The 20352-nt window shown below is 37.7% G+C and overlaps 1 protein-coding gene across 1 annotated transcript in view; it reads left to right on the forward strand.

Annotated features, from left to right (window-relative positions):
• Window positions 1-15972, forward strand: part of TRIP11 (thyroid hormone receptor interactor 11) — a 74686-nt gene extending 58714 nt beyond the window's left edge. The window contains exons 16-20 of the mRNA XM_065403090.1: window positions 9915-9996; window positions 10821-10935; window positions 11556-11681; window positions 13130-13274; window positions 15752-15972. Of these exons, the coding sequence (XP_065259162.1) occupies window positions 9915-9996; window positions 10821-10935; window positions 11556-11681; window positions 13130-13274; window positions 15752-15972 (689 nt within the window). The remainder of the gene's footprint in view (window positions 1-9914; window positions 9997-10820; window positions 10936-11555; window positions 11682-13129; window positions 13275-15751) is intronic.
• The last annotated feature ends 4380 nt before the right edge of the window (window positions 15973-20352 follow it).

Here is a 20352-nt window from a genome sequence, read left to right on the forward strand (position 1 = left end):
GCTGTGAACTGATGTTGATGCCATATCCACCCGATTCCAAGGTTCACTTTGGTGGTCACCTAGCCCAGTTTTCCCACAATTGGAAAATAACAACAGACAGATGGGTGCTGGATATTATTAAATTTATCTCTCCATCCCATTCAAAACCCTGTTTCCTATCCCTCTTCAGGGATCACTATCACAAGGGGACTGTCCTATGACAGGAAACTATCGAGAGGATGCCACCTCAGCATCAGAGAAAAGGATTCCATTTGAAATATTTTGTGGTCCCCAAGAAGAAGACTCTGGCAAATGGCATCACTTCATAGAATCATAGAATATCAGGGTTGGAAGGGACCTCAGGAGGTCATCTAGTCCAACCCCCTGCTCAAAGCAGGACCAATCCCCAACTAAATCATCCCAGCCAGGGCTTTGTCAAGCCTGACCTTAAAAACCTCTAAGGAAGGAGATTCCACCACCTCCTTAGGTAACCCATTCCAGTGCTTCACCACCCTCCTGAGGTCCCTTCCAACCCTGATATTCTATGATTCTATGAAGTGATGTCATTTGCAAGGTCCAGATTCCTGAGAAAATAATACAAAAATAATAACAATAATGATAAGTAAATAAAAAGATTTTGTGTTCCATTCAAAAGCATCTAGTGGTCTGGATTTGGCCCATGGTCTACCTATTGACTACCCCTGGACTAGGCCATTTGAGCTGTTAGCCATGTCCCACTTGTCCATAAAAGTTGCCTTCCTGGTTGCCCATCACCTCTGCCAGAAGAGTAGGTGAACTCAGGGCCCTGATGGCTGATCCACCATATGCAGTAGTTCACAAAGACAGTCTCGTTATGGCTGCACATAAAATTCACCCCTAAAGTAGTTTCAGACTTCTGCATAAATCAGGTGATACACTTACCTGTGGGTTTTTTCTGAAGCCTCATATCACCAATGAAGAGAGCAGACTTCATTCCCTCGATGTGAGACGTGCATTAGCATTTTACCTGCAAAGAATAAAAATGATCAGAATGCCATCTAGATTATTTGTTTCTATAGCAGAATGAACGAGAGGGCAAGCTTTATTCTCTCAAAGAATCCCTAAGTGCATCTTGAGTTGTATCTCCCTTCCTACAAAAGCAGCCTCAGTAGTAATTTCATGAGGTGTCCTTACTTACATTTGCAAAGCAGCAATGTGGAGCTCTAGCCATACTTTCATGATGTACCACACCCTCTTCAAGCCTCCACAGGTGATTAATCCTTTGGGGTGGCAATCCTACAATCCTAAACTGCTTGCAGCTTTGCACCCTCTTCCTACCTCGGTATTGCTTTTGAATCATACACAGCGGAATACAAACAGGGATGAGCACTCGAAGAAGAAAAGGAAGTTATCTTATTGTCACTGGAGTTCTTTGAGATCTGTGGTCCCTGTCTATGTTGCACAACCCGCCTTCCTTTCCCTCTGCTTCAGATCTTTAAACAATTTGCAGTAGAGAGAGAACCAGAGGTGGTTGGTCTGCACCATCCTTTATGGGGTTGACAAAATTCATTGCACCGCGACCCACTTCTGATAACAAAAATTACTACATGACCCCAGGAGGAGGCCAAAGCTTGAGCCCCACCGCCCTGGGTGGGGGGGTGGCAAAGCCAAAGCCCTACTGCTCCACGCAAAAGGGCCAAAGTCCAAGGGCTTCAGCCCCAGGCGAGGGGCCTGTAACCTGAGACCCACCACCCAGGGCTGAATCCCTCGGGCTTCGGCTCTGGGCAGCAGGGCTCGGGCTTTGGCTTCAGCCCCAGACCCCAGCAAGTCTAACACCAGCTTTGGTGACCCCATTAAAACAGGGTCGCGACCCACTTTGGGGTCCTGACCCACAGTTTGAGAACCACTGCCTTATATCGTTGTTACAAAGCACAAGGAGAGCAAAGACGTAGGCATAGACCAATGAACACTGCTTGCAAATTCTTCCAGTCCCAGGTGTGTAGCGTGTATGCATATCCCACAGTAGAATACAGGTAGCAGCCATGCATATTGAGTTACAATAAGGTAACTTCTCTTTTTTCCTCTTGTGAAGTAAAAGAACAGATTTGTGCCATCCTTGAAGATCTTTAATTTTTTCTTATAAACTGATGATTTGAAGGAAGTTTATAGTTCTTTTATTCGTGATCTCCTATCAGGAGAAGCCGTTTGTATTCAGACTTCTTTCTAAGATACCTGTGCCCTTGAGTGAGTTTTGTCACCTTCTTTAAAAGCATGTTTCTAAGGTGCTCAGATATGATAGTGATGAGTGCCATAAAAATATCTTAACTATAAATAGTTTCCATAATAAAATATGGGTATGCAAATAGAACTTGACTTATTTCCTCTCTCCTGGAGCTTCAGCTTTTTCTTGAACGTTCACTGTTTTTCTGTTGTGTTTATAATCCCGGGTCTGTGTTTTTATCCTGTTTAAAAAATACTGTGTCTTTGATATAAATTATATTTGGAAGTTTTGATCTGAATTAAATAGTTACAAAGTTAATAATAGCAGAAGAAAAACGAAAGGTAAATATAGAGACAAGAGAGAAAGATGTGCTCAGTTGAGATTTGAAATGAGATGAAGAGGCAGTGAGGCAGAGAAGTAGAAGATGTTCCAGGTAGCAGAAGTTGCACCAGCAGAGGTGAGATTGGATGGAGGGGCATTCAGAAAGGTAGTGATGGATATTAGAGTAGAAAAAGGATCTGATGTGTTTATGGTTTGACATCTGTGTGGCAATAGGCAAAAAGCAATTTATATTCATACTTTCTGCTTGGTTTTTTTAATCTTCATAATAAAGCGTCAGATCACCTCACATACACCTATCTCCCACTGACATCAATGGGAGTTATGTGCCTATATCAGAGACTATATTTTCGGATCGGATTTCACCTGTTTTGGAATGCAAGATTCTTGATTGCCCTATTATTTAGAAAGATGTCTTGGACATATTCTTAGATTAAGTACTCTAAATGTTGATAAATGTTGTTATACTGTACTTTATTTTTAAGACAAAACTTGGCCAGACAGTGAAGGAGTTTGCCAGGAGAAACAATTTTGAAAAAGATAAATGGCTTTTGCTTTATGACTGCACTTAGACATGAATCGTATAAAGAAGAGTTGTGTGGCTTTTTCTTTCATAAACAAGCTGGAGATTAATGATTCATAGTCATAAAGTTTTAACATTAAAACAATGTTAGGAAATCTTAAAAGGCACAGTAACATTTTAGTGAAAATGATCAATTCTAATTCTGCTTTTTCATATCTGTATCAGCACATTGTATGATACGGTCTCAAGTTCACAAAGTGAAAACTTAGTTGTGAAAATTTAGGTACACTTCTACCCCGATATAACGCGACCCGATATAACACGAATTTGGATATAACGCGGTAAAGCAGTGCTCCGGGGGGGCGGGGCTGCGCACTCCAGTGGATCAAAGCAAGTTCGATATAACGCGGTTTCACCTATAACGCGGTAAGATTTTTTGGCTCCCGAGGACAGCGTTATATTGGGGTAGAGGTGTATTTAGATATGGCAAACAAACATCAGTAAGGTTAGATTGTGAGAATATTAGTTTTAAAATAGATGCCTCTGATGCAATTCAAATAATGGCTATATGAAGAACTTTGGGTTCATTTTGTTTTTATTTTCTTGTTGAATTAATTGTTGTTGCCATCAGAGTGGTCTGATAGCATCAAACGTGCTAGCTCTCCTACACAGCTCTGTCAGTATAACCCAGTCCTGACCTGTTATCCCTTCTACATTAGTCATGTTCCTTTCTTGAGGCAAGATTTACAGTTATGCCATTGCCTCAAGTTTTATGGTGGTTTTGTGGTCTGAACAAATACCCACAAATAATTAAGAGTACTGAGCTTGTTAAATAATCCAGCCCAGTTTTAAACCTTTTTTTCCAGGCATGAGGGGATGTTCTGTACCTGTCTTGTTACCTTTTCCTTCTCTTCTCCCTTGCTCTCCTGACCATCCCTCCTTCTGCCCCTCTATCCAGGTGCCCTAGTCCAACCTGCTTTTCCATTACTGTACTTGCATGCCCTGCTTTCAACCTACCCAATCCACGGCATGGATTCAGGCTTGATATGAGAGTCTGGGGGTAGGAAGAGAGCCAGAAGGTGTCCATGTTAATTAGTGTCTGAAGATGAGGGGATGGCAAAGGGTCACTTGTGCCCTGCAGTCACTAGCAGTTCTTGGTTTTTGCTCATTCTCTTCCCCCTGTCAAAGGGAAATTATTGGAAGATCCTTCTTCTTTTGAAGTATCAGAGGGGTAGCCGTGTTAGTCTGAATCTGTAAAAAGCAACAGCGGGTCCTGTGGCACCTTTAAGACTAACAGAAGTTACTTCTGTTAGTCTTAAAGGTGCCACAGGACCCTCTGTTGTTTCTTCTTTTGAGTTTCCCTGGGGGAAGGAGCCCAGAGTGTCTCATCGCCCCCTGTAATGGTAGCTTCTGCTGTTGAGCAGTGAACATATTCATCTGATTCCTACGGCTCATTTTAAAACTTTGTTGGTGTTTTTATTTTTTTGTTCCTCATCTGCATTGACCAACTCATTCTTGTCCCTTAAAACAAACTTTTCATTTTAAAGCAAACAGATAGGAAAGCTTGGGGTCAGAGAGGAAGTAGGGGTGCAAAGTAATTTGCCAACTCTCAGCTATTTCAGCAACAATTCTCCAGAAAAGCTGTGACTCTTACTAGTTGATTGAATGATTGTTTACTCAAATTGCAGTTGTGTGTATGCAAAACTTGGCCTCCTGTGGGCAAAGTTAGGGGTATTTCCCCAAGTCCACATATGACTTCTACAACGTAAATTAAACGTCAAGCTGCAACATGAACGTGCAGCTAGTAACCTTTTTTGGTTTGAGTTGAACCATCTGTATAGCTAGATTTCAGTATAGTCGTTCCCTGTGAAACTCTCCCTGACCCCAAGGACCAAATTGAACCTTGGCGTAAGCAGACAAAACTCCCCCCCTTGTGAGAGGGTGTGCTCATGCCTGCGTGAACTTAGTCCCATAGTTTTGCATTTGGTGATTGTGGTGGTGGGAAGGTTGGTAGGTCTCAGTAGGTTTGAGCTTACAGGCAAGGTTGGGTCTTAGTATGGTTTCAAACGATAATGTGATATTTGCAGTGGTGTTTTAGCCATGTTGGTCCCAGGATATGAGAGAGACAAGGTGAATGAGGAAATATTCAAATCTCAGGAAGAGCTCTGTGTAACTCAAAAGCTTGTCTCTTCCACCAACAGAAGTTGCTCCAATTAAAGATACTACCTCACCCACCTTGTCTCGCTCAATGTGATATAAGCAGTTTAGTTTAAAAACTTAATGCATAAGGGAAACAACATTTTACTTGGTTAGAAGTATCTATCAAATAGTAGATTTTTTTTTTTTTTTTTTTTTTCAGAAAAGGCTCTCTGTTTTTTAACATGTTATTTATTCAAGAAAACATATGATGTCCTGTTGAAAATGGGCCAAATACATTCCCAGACACAGCTTTGTTGGCCAAATCTTTTGAAGAATTTCTTTATGGATTTTTTTGGCAGGAGAACTGATATTTAATGGGAAAATATAAGACATACCAGATGCAGTTTTTTGAATTGCCATAAATGGTTAACAAATTATTGGAGACTGTCAGAAATGTCTCGTTTACAGCAATCCATACTGAATTTTGGCTCAGGTCTCTTCTGCTGTGCACTCTTTTCATACCCATGAAATAAATGATTAAATTGTATTCAACTGTGAAATTATACTTGTGATGTCACAATACTTTAGAAGGAAATATATTTCTGAGATGTGGACTGATTATAAAACAGTTTATTCACTCTACAAATGAGTGCAGATATGTAATAGCCATTAAATTGACCCTTATTAAACTTATGATGGAATATAGCTATTAAAGTGACCCTTAGTGAGCTCATGATAGAGTAAATGTTTTGGCAAAAGTAGAATAATATATTTAGCAATAATATTTTCACTTTAAAAATGTATTGGTAATGTTTGTATTGACTATGAGGAATAAGTTTTGAGATGGACAGTTGAAAAATAGTGTAGTCTAAAGCAACACCATTAAGTTGAAATCTGGTCAATTTAAAAAAAAGGGGGAGGGGAGCTGTTAAAAGGTAATTTCAGATACTACATCTGCTCCTGAGTTTCCTTGTCAATTTTTTGGTTTTGTAATCACATTTTCCAATTTTTTTAAATGATTTTCTCTTCCCTGTTGCTCTTTGAAAGACCTACACAACATACCATGTCAGCTAACTCATATGGCCCCCAGAGCTGTCAGCTTTTCTTAAAATTTCTTTCTTTAAACTTTGGTCTTGTGGAAACCCACATATTAAGTTATTTTATATAAATTATGCTTCTTTATATCTTTAAAACCTTGATTTTAAAAGCAATGTAATTTTTCTCTCCCCCCACACCCTTTAATGTCTAGCATTTGCAAAAATTTGGAATTTGCAAGTGTGTTTGTATTTAAGCAGCCATTCTCTGGCACTTTATGCATTACGATGGTTCTCTGATCTCATCACATCCTCAAAGTTTGTTAATGCTAATATGTGGGATTTCTCAATATACCCTTGTATTCAGAGTGTAATTGATACTGATGTACAATAATAAATCTGATTATTAGAGGGGTGTGTGTGTGTGTGTGTGTTTGATTGATCTCTCTTCGCAATTAATCTATAAATAGTGTATAGAAAAGTTTTTACTTTGTTTTGAATAAAAAGACTAATCCTTATGCCTCTGGAGTAAGATTTTTCCAGCATTACACTAGTTACTTTCTTTCCGCTCTGCACTCTATAAAATTCAGTTTGTGACACACAACTATTACAGTTATACTTGGAGTCCTCAAACAGGATACATTAGAACATATCAGTTTCACAGCTAAGCTCTTTGATGTATATAGAAAGTCCTGCTGAGGGTGGCATGGGAGTTATTACTGTTAATTGAGAAAACCCCACTGTGCCAACATGATTGTGGGGTGAATTTTAGAAAGGATTACAAGCCATGTGGAAATTAGAGTGAAGTGTTTTTCCATGTATGTCAGATGATTTGTAACAAAAAAAAGTTGATAAAGTTACCCCCCAAATATATATTTACTTATTGATAGTTCTTCATAGGAATTTTACTTACATATTTTAGTGATTGGGGCTTGTAGATGTCCATATCTTATGGTCAGCTTCTTAATACAGAAAATATTGGATTTAAATTTAAAAAGTTTACTTAAAATTTACAAGTATAATTTGAAATTCTCTGAAATATACAAACACATGAGCAAGGGGAACCTCCTGCAAGGGTAGATAAACCTGATGGACATTTCCTACAAGATTGAAGATGATAGCCTCTCAACTCTGCAGAGGAAGGGAAGGAAAAGCTCCTGGTCTCTGTTAATGTTACTTGAGAGTGAAATCCATCTTATCACAGAGGCTCTGCATGAAACTCCTATGCCCCAGTTAAGCCTTTATATATGGTACATAGAGATTTGTACCTGCCCTTTGCATTAGGTTGAATGTAACCCTGAGGGAATATGTCTTGCAAAATCCAAACTTGGCAATCATTTTAACCCTAGTCGGGAGAAGACCTCTCCAGGGTCGTTCGTGTCGTTAGGGTGTTTGTCAAGGTGGTCAGCTTCAATATAATCTAGTCAATTGTCCATGTAGCTGAAGTGGCTAAGAGATTCTCTGCCACTGAGGTGAAACTGACCAATGAAACCTTGCGGAAGGGGCATTCTGGTATCCTGCGTGTTGGTGACAAATGTAAACTAGTCAAAGATTGATCCAAGTGCTGCTCGATCTGCAAAGAGACCATTTTCCTTTGGGATTTGCCATGATGATGATAGGAGAAGAAACCACCAGAGTTCAGCATCTAACACTACCGTTTAGCATCTAATACTACCCTGGAAATATCTTTTAGTTCCTAAGCAGTTGTCAACTTTGTCTTAAATCCCAATACATTTTGAAAGTGAAGACGTTGTCTAGCAATTACTTTACTATTTCATTGTGCAAAAAATCTTTAATTATCTAATATCAGCTATTTTGGATTCCATATTTTAATATAATTTTATGAGTAGGAATCTTGGCATGTTTTCTCACAACATTAATGTTGAATAAAATGGCTTTGTTGTCTGAATTTCCTTAGGGATTTATTTTTCTCTCATAACAATATTTTAGGAATTCATAAGCTATTTTTATCAGCTTGTTGGGTGATGGAAGGTCAAACAAAGTCCAGGATTCAGTTCCATAGGGTGGTTAAGTGATTGTTTGTGTATAAGAAAAGGCAAGTGGTTGAGTTATATGTAATATTAGATGCATAGAGAAATGGATGCCATTAAACTGTTTGGGAAGAATGATGATCATAGCAACAAAAGGACTAAATCTGATGCCTGTTTGGTCTGTATGAAATGAATCATTGTTCTCGGTAACTTCCATACTGGACATATCAGTCACAAAACCACACTGTAGTTGACCATTCTGCATATGATTTCCACTCAGCTGTGATCCAGCAGATCAGGGTATTGCATCACAACAACCAATTGGAACATGGAGCTGGCAAGTAGGAATTCAGGATAGTGGTTAAAGGTCCATTTTTGAAACTTTTTTATTTAACTCCATAAGTATTGGTATTTATTTAATTTGCAAATCATACCATATACCTAACAGCTTTTGGCCCTCTCACTTGTCCCTCAGCTGCGTGTCTCAGGGAAATTTCATGGTATCTGTGATGTTCCAGTCCAACCATTTTAAACTGAATTTTCATACTTCCAAAAAGCCATTTCAGTCTCTCCTATAACTCCTTTTCATCATAAGGGTTATTGGCATAATGGACTATGTAAGTGTGCTGGTTCTGGAGTGCATGCACATGTTTCAGCACCCTGTTTCGCAGCTTGGGACAGTGGCTGAGTTAGGTGCTGGCAGCCCAGGGTTGCTAAAGAGAAAAAGAAGAAAGACTCAGGGCCAGAGGAAGGATGCTGGTGGGGGGCTTCTGTGCCAAACAGATGGGACTGCCTGGTGAGAGATACCTACAGAAAGCAAAGATAGAAGCTTTACTGATGAGAGGCTTTAGGTCCAGACAGTTGGATCTGGTTTTCGGGAAGGAATGCTGGAGTCCGTGAAAGTTTGTTTTGCATTGAGACGATGTTGAACTGCAAAGTTACTTTAATAAACCAAACCCCGAGAAGGGATGGAACTTGTCTCATGAGAGTCTGGGTGCACTGGGAAGCTAAAAAGGCAGCACACACATGACCAGATGGCATACACTGACCCTGTTACAGACCAGAACACACCATAAGAGTCATTGCAGTCTTATGTCAAACTGGCAGTCTGCAAAATTATACCTGGAAAATGGGATAAAGTAAAATGCAAATAAATGTTTCTGTTTCCCAACATGAGAAAATGCCTCTAAAAGTGCTAACATTTTCAAGCCTGTTGGGGTGTCAATAGCAATTTATGGCTAATTCAGGAGACCCAGTGGGGTAGGTTTGGGTAGTATGGTGACCGAAGTGGTTTCTAAGTTCATAGTCTACACTGTATAAGATTTCAGATAGGACTGAAATCATACCTAGAATGTACTGAAGCAGCTCATGAACGGTTGCATAAGATCTTATTTTCCATCTTTAGTTAATTTAACTGCAGCTGAACAATTTACCAAGCCTCATGCAGTGGATTTATATCCTGCTGTCTGTGCTTTGGCTCACTTTGCACTGAATGTGCTGGGTATTTTAGCGCATATTAAAATATTAAATACCTTATTAAGTGAACACTTTCCAAATACATTATCTTTATTAAAAAAAAAAAGCTTATTTTAATAATAATGATGCATTTTATTTGAAAACATAAATGTGTATATGACTTTGAAGTGTATATTATCTTAAAATCTTCTATTTTAGTTATTTTACAGTGAAATTACATATTAATTCTCTAGGTGAGATCAAACAAGAAATGTTAGAAGATGCACAAAACAAACTAATGAACCTTATAAACAGCACAGAAGGGAAAGTGGACAAGTAAGTGACTTTTTTTAATTGGTGTATTTATAATTTCTTTGCTCTTCATCCTATACATCCCTTCTTAAAACTACACTAACCGAATAAGAATAGTAGTCATGGTGTAGATTTAGGTTTCTGCATAAAATCTTTCAAAAAATAGTGAATACTTGCATATTTTCCATTGTACAGTCATTTTAAAGATTAGTTTTGAAAATTGAAATAAAAATGTTTGTCTAAACACAATTAAAATGTCTTCTAAACAAAATTTGTATTATTGATTGTTGCTTATTTATAATTCTAATTTGACTCTAATTTCTTGACTTTCTATCTGTAGTTCAATGCTAGTCCATTGTAATCAGTCTAGGGCACAAAAAGTAAGCCTTCTCACATAGCTGGCATCATCTGGATATCAGATTCTCATTTGGTTCCCCCCACTTAGAATTGATATTAAAACTATAGCCACTCTCCTGTTTCCTCCCTTAGGACTGGTTCAAGACAGTACTTAGCTTCTTGCTTCTTGCTCCATCTCAGTGAAATATATCACTTCCTCTGCATGTGTATCATTGTTCCCTCAGTCTCCGTAGATAATAAGGCCATTTGCAAGCTTCTCCAAATTATAACCCACAGTATAGGAAGTGTTTTGGGAGCTTAAAGGAAATTGGTGAGGTTGCCATTTATTTCTTGCATCATACATTTTGACTTTGGTTTATTATGATGATGATAAATTAGAAAAGGGTATGTGAAATCGTTTCAAGAATAAGGATTAATATGTTAATATTTTGGCGCCATGAGTTCTGTAAAAGCTGAATGGATTAATTAGCTCTTTCTCTTCATTTTTGTAGGGTCTTGATGAGAAATCTCTTCATTGGGCATTTTCATACTCCAAAGAATAAGCGTCATGAGGTCTTAAGGTTAATGGGAAGTATTTTGGGGATCAAAAAGGAAGAGCTAGATCAGGTAAATACCGCATTAAAAACTAGAGTTCCTCTTTCATTTAACATATATTTGTGATGTTAGTAAAACAGAATGTTGTTTTCTGCTGCTACGTTAAATGCCAAGGCCAAGCAATGTTTATGGAAAATAAAAAATGTGGCCTTTCATCTGTGTTCATTCTTAAAAAGGGACATGCTGATCCTACTGGATCTTACGATGATTTTAATAGAATAATAGATGCAGGATGTCATTTTGTCTGATGGATGCTGATGTAGTGGAAGGGAAGAGCTTCACTTGGTTGCTAGTACAGTAGCTGTAATATGACAGTCTGAGAATGTTTACTTCAGTTAGTCAAACTAGTTTAACTCATGTATACAGGCTTATTTAAACAGTGGTTTTATGCATTTTAGACCAGCGGGATATTTCAGAGGGGTGGAGAACAGTTTTAAAGCTTTTGTCAGTAAATAAGGGTTCGCTGTTTGTCAAATAAGATAATCTGGAACAGTTCCCTTTGCCATTTGTGAGCAAATGTAAGGGAGCCAGCCCATAAGCTGATTTTTTTGTTTGTTTGTTTGCTTTTTGTTGGTTGGTTTTGCTGTTTTTTCTTTGTTTCAGCATTTCTCTTTTTTTTTAATTCTCTCTAGTTATTGTCTGAAGACCAAAAAGGTGTTACCAGATGGATGACTGGTTGGCTTGGTGGAGGAGGAGCTGGATCAAAGAGTGTCCCGAGCACACCTATAAGACCAACTAATCAATCTGTTTTCAATAGTGTAAGGATTAATTATACAATTCTCTACATTTGAATGCAAAAGCTATGACAGTTACATATCAATGCTAAAATTTTTAGTTTTGGTATTTTGGTCTTGATTTAATGTTGGTTTTATTGATAATAGATCTTGAATTACTTGTGTGCTTAGTGCAACTAGTTTGTTTTCCAACATTTTTTTAAACCAGTAATAAACAGGAGGTTAAAAGTCATACTGGCCTGAGGTTCATGCTAAGTGCTGGGCTACTACCAAAATATTACAGCTCTTCTAGGGACCGATGACCTCATTGTCCACCAGGGACCTTTAATTGTGTGAACCTTCAGAGCTAGAGGTTAAATACATTATTTGAAAGCTGGGAGTCTTCAGCAGGCTGCAGGATTTAAGACCATGAAATCATACTTTGATTACAATTTTGACCTTCCCTTTCCCCAAGCGCCCCCCCACCCTCCTTTCAATTTTAACTTGAAAGCTGGAATTCCTAGCTTTTCTGTGCTGTACATCGTTGGTCTTAGGTTCAGAAGTTCTTGAGAGAGAGCCACTTTTCAAGTTTTATAAAGTGGTGATTCTGACACTGTAGTCAGTAGACTGGAGCCTTTCTTGGTGGTCAGCAGAATGGAACATATTTGAGAATCAAGCAGTGAGCAATAAGAGGGTTTGGAAGTGGGATGTTTTGGGGGTTGTTTTTTGTTCACCGTGCCACAGAATAAAAATGTTGGAGAATTGATGTAAAGCGTTAATCTCTAACTGTAAGCTTATGGGAGGATATTGGCTACTAAAATGACGCAAGCAATGAAGTGGAGTAATAAAGTAAGCCACCAGCCAGAGTTGTGATTTTTAAGGTGTAGATGTTTGCTAATAATGTAAATTGTCTTAGTAGTTTCACAGGCATAAAGAGGAAGATTAATAATTTTGTATCTGCAGTGCTTATTCTCCTAGCAAAGTCTGAGTCCTATGCTTTTGCTGACATCATAAGCAGTTCCTGTTCCCATATTCATGGCATAGTGTGTCGGATAAACAAAGTGGAGAAAGTAATGGCCTTTTAAAAAAAAAAAAAAAATCTGACATTTTCTCCTCTTTATTAAGCTGTTGTAACTTAGGTGACAATGTTCCTGTGTCCATGTTCTACTGCTTATGATGTCAATAGCAGCATGGGATTCAAGAACCAATCAGACTTTGATGGTGGAGGTACAAATGTTTATCTTTGAAATTATTAAAGTTTTAAATTATATTTTTGCTGTGTCACTGAAGGTTAACTGATATTTTTTAAATAAATTCCTTGATCACCGCATGTTAAGGTCTGATTTCTTGTGACCTTAGGGCTAGAAAAATTCTAGCAGCCCAGTACATATCTTTTCAGGACCAGTCATACTTTCTAAATTCTGGCCCAGAAGCAGTTACTAATTAAAGAAAATTATTGAAAATGTTCTAATTAGTGGGCATGTTCTTTCTAGTCTTTTTCAGAACTGTTTGTGAAGTTCCTTGAAACAGAATCACGTCCAAACCTTCCCCTACCCACGCTCTCTGTTCATGATATGAAACCTTTAGGAGCAGCAGGAATTTGTAATCCTAGTAGTACCAGATCCAGCAGCCATACAGGTAACACCATGTCTTGGTGGAAAATTTGAAGTTCTGTATTAAACCTAAAGGGAGAGAGAAACTGTGTGTGTGTGTCCGTCCATCCGTCCGTCCTTTCTTTCGTTCTGATGGGATTTTCTAAAGGGCATACGGGAGTTAAGCTCCTAGCTCCCTTAGACCACTTTGAAATTCTGTTTCTCCCTTCCCCCATCCCCCAAAAAGTCCCCTTAATCTCTGAGTGAATATATTACTTTTGATGGTGAGAGCCAGCACTAGAGCCAGACAGATGGTGGTTAATCTTCCCTGCATGTGATTATGTCTGTGCTCTCTAGTCCTGATCTGCAGCATCCCTGCTGTTCAGCCTGGGTCTCATAGAGCTAACAATGCCAAGCTTGTGGTGGTTTGTGATGTGTAACACCAGTTCACTTCCTAAGTATTAGGCTAAAACTAGCAGATTGTTTAAAAAGTGAGCTAATCTGAGATTCATTTTTGATCTGAGAAAGGATCTCTAATTTGTTCTCCATGTTGGTAAAGTCAGAATACTTTAACAATTATGCCTGTGCTTGAAATACTTCCTAGCAGGTATGTGCAAAAATATCAATTGACTTTCCTTTAGATTCTGATCCTGTAAGACACTGAGCACATGCTGCTGAATAATATATGTTTAGGATGCTCGGCACCTTGTAGGATCAAGTCCTTAATTTAATTAATCAGCGTTCTGCATATGGAATGATTTTTTTTAATATGCTTTTTAGGACTTCATCTTTAGATGCCAACTGTTGCTGATCATAGAGTCTTTTTAAATTAAAATTTCAACAATTGTAAGTTGCAATATTAAGTTTTAAATAACTTTTTCAAACCACAAGTAAATTGGAGAAACATAAAGAAAGAATTTCCAATTTGCCGTATCAGCTTATCTCTGAAAGTAATATTTTCAATAAACTTAAATTAGGTTTCATATTTCTTTGTACTCTTGTCATTTATAATATAATAGGCAGGGTGTACCCTATTTTATTTGGCAAAAGCCCATTTTCCTAGTCTGGAAAAACTAAGTTCTGAGGTCCTTTATTCATTCAGGAACCATATTGTTCCCTTATAAAACCAGACACCCATCCTATATCCCTTAATTGTTTTGGTTTTGGTATCTAAGTTTTCAGTTGCTAGAGATATACCATATGGAAGAAGCATAAAATAAGGATGTAAATCCCATACCAAAAGGATTTGAGTAGCCTTGCTATATTTATAGGAGTTTGTCAGTTGTGTGATAAAAGATCTTTTAAAAAAAAAATCTATTGAATTATTATGGAGTGGCAGTAGCAACTTAGTTTCCACTATAAACCTGATTTTTTTTTTTTTTTTTTTTTTTTTTTGCCTGCTTCCCCCTCTGATATCTGCACACAAAGGAAAAACATAGGTTATATCTAGGGCCCTACCAAATTCACAGTCCATTTTGGTCAATTTCAGGGTCATTGGATTTTAAAAATCATAAATGTCACCGTTTCAGCTATTTAAATCTGAAATGTCAATGTTGTAACCCCGGGAATCCTGACACAAAAGCGGATCATGAGTGGGGTCACAAGGCTATTTATTGTTGGCGGGCTCGCGGTATTGCCACCCTTACTTCTGCACTACTAGTGGTGGCACTGCCTTCAGAGCTGGGCAGCCAGAGAGCAGTGGCTGCTGGCCAGGCACCCAGCTCTAAAGGCAGCGCCGCCACCAGCAGCAGCACAGAAGTAAGGGTGGCATGGTATGGTATGCTATTGTAGGAGGTGTCACGGTATTGCCACCTTCACTTCTGTACTGCTACTGGTGGGGGCGCAGAAGAAAGGGTGGCAATTCCATACCTTGCCACCCTCACTTCTGCGCTGCTGCTGGTGATGGTGCTGCTTTCAGAGCTGGGCTCCCAGGAGCTTCCTGCTACTGGGAGAGGTTCCCGGAGGTGGGTCTGACCCAGCCCCAGGAATGGCCCCTGCTGGGGAAGAGGAAGTCCCATCCCTCCCCAGCCCAGCCGGGACTAGCAGCTGGAGCATGGTGCACAGTAGGAGCCCCCAGCCCTGCCCCTCCCTTACACTAGAAAGATTTCACAGGGGAGATCAGATTTCACAGTCCGTGATGCATTTTTCATGGCCATGAATTTGGTACGGCCCTAGTTTTATCTGGGACTGAGAGAATTTTTATACTGAATTTGAAATGCCTTGGACATAAACTAGTATGGGCAGGAGTTTTGTATAAAAGGGGCAGATTGTGAGAAGTTGATACATGGGCAATCAAAGCTGGTATAATTTTACCAGTGGGATGTAATAATAAAGTAGATAAGTAGAGAGGATGCAGAGTTGTGAAAGACCTTGTAGTGTAGGGCAAGAAGACTGAATTTGATGCAATGGAGAAGGAGGAGCCAGTTGAAGGATAATCTGCTTTCTACACAAATGCATTGAAAATTGGTGGATTGTAAATGTTTTCTAATGTGTGGGTTTTTGTTTGTTTGTTTTAAATCTCAGAAACTACAGGCTCAGGAACCAGTAGAAGACCAGATGCGAATCCATTCTTGGCACCCCGATCTGCAGCAGTGCCCCTAATCACCCCCACTTCTCTTGGAGCTGGTGGATCGGGGCATCTGCTTATGAAATCTATTTCTGATGCCTTGCCTACTTTTACACCACTGCCAGTGTTGCCTGATGCCAGTGCTGGTGCTGTACTAAAAGACCTCTTGAAACAATAGATGATTCTGAATCAATATTGACGATGATAGCACTTTAAGGAAAATGAGAACTCTATATTTTATATAATTGATCACAAAGAGGCCTTTTGTAAAAAGCTGTGTATTTGTTTGCAGATGTACTTGGTTTTTCTTTTAAATTTAATTATGAACTAAATAGTGCTTTGGAAATTGTAGGAGTCACAGGAATAACTGCCCTCTTTGTTCATATTGGTTCTGAGGTAGGTTTTAAGCTGGAGAAAAATTATTCTATCTCAGTTGTAGAATTGCAAAACAAACTGTAGGACTCATAAACACTAGCTGTACTCTGAGTTGTTTCAGGAGTGCAACAGCAATATTAACTCTTTGGTATTGGGGTCAGTTTGTCAAAGAGCACAATCTGTTATTGACAATGGGCACGTGAGGAACCACCACTGCAAATTAATTAATCCAAAATTAATATAGAATTATATTTGGGGTGTCCATTCATGACACAAATTCCAAAGAAGGAGGTCGGGAAGCATGTAGGAGCTTGATTATTGGAGACAACAAAAATACTTGCAGTTACCCAACTATATTTACGTAAAAACATATCCCTCTCTTAATAAGAGGATAAGTTGCACCCCAAATTTTGGGCCACTTTGAGGCACATCAATCCTTTTTGTACCTGGAGCTATATTTTTCCCAGTCTAATAGCTGCTTATGGCAATCCAAAACCATCGGCACCAAGGTGTTAATTCTGGAAACAAAGGAGTTAGAGAATATCTTTGATTTTTTTTCTAAAAACTTCCATGTGGTGAATAGCTATCAATGGAGAATTTAAACAGATCCATGGGAATATTAATATATATATACATGCTGCAGTACTGTAATGGTTTAAGATGTATATTTAAAAGACTTTTATCTTGCAGGATTTGATTTGAAACAGGTTTAAGGTTTGAACATATGTATAGAACTTAGGTAAATAGATGTTTACTTATCCCAGATTTGTAAATAGGTCTATATAAGACCAGAGCCAAAGCCAATTATTATGTAAATGTTGCTGTGATGATTTGTACACTTTATACTACATGTTGCAGATAAAGTATTGAATTGCATACTGAAAATTAAAACTAACCTTCTTAGAAAAACAATTAAAATCTGCAACAAAGCTTCTTCGTTTAAAAATGTCTAGTTTCTAATCCTGTTTATGCCATTCCTTGTTTAGTCGGTGTTAAAGGTGATTATTGTGCAAGTTCTATATTAGAACTGTCAGCCTTTAATCCTCTCCATTTTCATTACGTACCCTTAGTTTAAATCATTGCGAGAGTTATGTTTAAATAAAATTAATCACAGAATCTTGTATAGAATCTGCCAAAATAATGAATGCAACAAAACTTTTCTTTATTTATATATAGGTAAAATGGTAAAATCCCTTCATTTCCCTTAAATTGTTCTCTAGAAAAGTTTCTCAATTTGTTACTCCAGTCTTCATGAAGAATTCAACTTCGGAATCACTTTCATACGATAATGACATTCCCCAATGTAGCAGAGTTTTATGGATTTGAAATGGAAGGTTAAGGCAAATTTAGAAGCAGATCAATCATGTTGAATTTTTGTTTCAGATCACTAGTATCTGTTATAAAATCTCTATTATGGATAAATTAATGAATGCATTGAAGTCCTTTGAAATTTGATTTCTGAAAGGTCAGTAGGCTTATTGGATGTATGAAAGCAAGTATTATGTTGTATAAGAACTAAATTTTAAATTCCTATTAAATTTTTGGATACCTTTGTTGAGAATATTCAGGTAGGTTACTTAAAATGTGTATTGCCATTGAAAAACCACCATCATGGAACGGTTATTTTTTTTGTCCAAAAGACTCTAAAGAAAGTTTAAACCATGTGGTGTATCTGTGCAATCTCTTATATACGTGTAATTATATTTATTTCAGGGTGAGCAATCACTTCAAATAAAATCCTTTTGATGAGCTGATATATACAGAAATGTTTACCTTTTAAAAATAATGTATTTTACAGATTATTAATACAAGTGGACACATGCTGGCAGCTGTCTCCCGAATTTAGTGGTTGACAGCCACATTTTGGCTGATTACTATTTTTCACAAAAAAATCATCTTGATTTTTAAAAATTATATAGAACTTAAAATGCACAGAAGTGAAACAAGTTAGCTTCATAGCTAGCAGGAAATAATGCATATTGGGACCATTGACTTCATTGGGCTTTAGATCAGGTCTGTTATGCAATAGCTTGGTAACTGCCACCTAAATCTTCCCATCCTCTGGAAAACTTGGGCAGGGGGCAAAAATAGTCAGGAAATGTCAGAGTCTCTAATTCATGTTTCTCTTGGAGAAAGGAAAATGTATCAAATTCTAAGAAGCCCATGGAATTGCAGAGATTGCTTCTGTAGGCTTGGGGGTATCTGTTTAGAGGGACTGTGGTTCCTCCACTGCATTCCTCCTTGGGAAATAATACTGTTCAGTCCATTATTTAGCCACTAGAGAGTAAAGAAAGGACTGAGTTGACTTAATCACACTTCCTGCTGCTATTGTAAGTAATGCCCAAGATTGCTATTACTGAAAGATTAGTGAAAATATCTTTTCTTTCTCTTTATTGACTTTATGCATTTAATGATTCTTTGTACATAGTCTGTTTCCCATATTTACAGGCAATTAGTTAATCAGTTTTTCCTGTTATTTGTGTGGGTCTTTCCCACAGTAGTGGCAAGGGAGAAACATTTTACATAGCAAAAAGGTGAGTATAAAATCACAAATTGTCTGTGGGGCTTAGGAGCAGGTGCAGTCCTTGAAACTTCTTTTCACTTTTTCTTAATGGACTAGATTTTAGGTTTTTAATTTGACTGTGTCCCCCAAACCTCCTTTCCCACAGGAAGAGCTGCATAGTGAGTGCTCCCCAGGCTTGATCTTATAGGCCCTTCTATTATCTGCAGTGGGAGAACTACATGATGTTAATGTGAAGAAGCTTTTGGCAGGCTCAATATAAAGGGAAAATCAGAAATTGCACCATTTTGGATTCTTTGCTCAACTCCATGCTACACAAATGAAGGGAAGTATCTGGCACTTCCTAGTAGTTCTGTTGGAAACCAGGGGCATTATGCAATAACTTACATCTTGCATTAAAGCTCTTCTGTGCAACTGTATCTGCAACTGGCTTATATCACTGGTGTTCAATAAAAATGAACACGACTCGTTTATCACAGTGTAAACAAACTGTTGGCAGCAACCTAGGTAGACACAACTAAGTCAAATGGCAATTCATAATCTGCATCTCATTTACCTTCCTGATAATTTATGCACTTGACAATGATTTTTCACTAATAATTTGTAACAAGGCAGGCTACTTGAAAGAAGAATTTATAAAGCAATGGTTGACTGATACAGTTGCATTATTCGTACAAAACAAAATGTCATTTAACTCATAAATGTTTCTTTCACTTATAAGTAGGCTTGGAAGAAGGATTAGTTTATCGGTAAATGTTGGTAAATGTTTATTTCACTGTTTACACACAAATCAGATGAAAATAAAATGTCTTGTCAATGATAATTGAAATTTACAGTTAGGCAAAGTAAGAAAAACACTGCTTGAGAACTTATTGGACTCAAAACCCAGTGATTTAGACTTCTGAATTAGGCTGATTACAAATGGACTAGCAATTGATTAGTAAAAATAAGTATATGTTGATATTTTAAAATTAGTAAAAATAAGTTTATGTTGATATAAAAATATTTAATTTGTATATTTTCACATATGTTGACAAGTTATAACTCTTTGAATCTCAGCATCTACAGTCATTAAATAATTCTGACTCCCCCATCCCCATAATTTCCCACAACTGTGAAAATTTTAAATGTTTAAAAATGGGGAAAATGCTTAAACCCATAATTTCATGCAACTGAGAAAATTTAAATCAATACAAATCTAAAACAGTGCTTAAAAAGAAACATCAATATTATGCACTGAAATTATTTTTTTTAAAATGGAATCCTGCCAAGCCTAGTTATAAGCTTCTTGGAAGTTTTGTAGTTAAGTTCTGACACTGTTGCTGCCACAGTTTTCCAGGTACCTCAGTTGCTATTTTACCACTGTCTTAAAGTTCAAGACTTATATTTTCAGTCAGTTTCAATAAATCATTTAATATGTTTAATACACATTTGTTTAATTATGTATTGTGGCTCTGTAGGTATCTTGACAGTCCCAGTTCGAGAGAAGATTTAGCTATAACAAAATGTAATTAAACTTTTATTTAAAAAAAAAATGTGAATTTTTAATTTACTGTGGAGAAAAAAAACTTTGCTATGGAAACAGAAATGACAGCTTAAAGAATCGGTTGCACAAATTCAAGCAGGGCCTAAATTTGGAAGGACAAGAAGTATTTATAAAAA

Source organism: Emys orbicularis, chromosome 4 (genome assembly GCF_028017835.1).
Source record: "Emys orbicularis isolate rEmyOrb1 chromosome 4, rEmyOrb1.hap1, whole genome shotgun sequence".
In the NCBI taxonomy this organism is placed as follows: Eukaryota; Metazoa; Chordata; order Testudines; family Emydidae; genus Emys; species Emys orbicularis.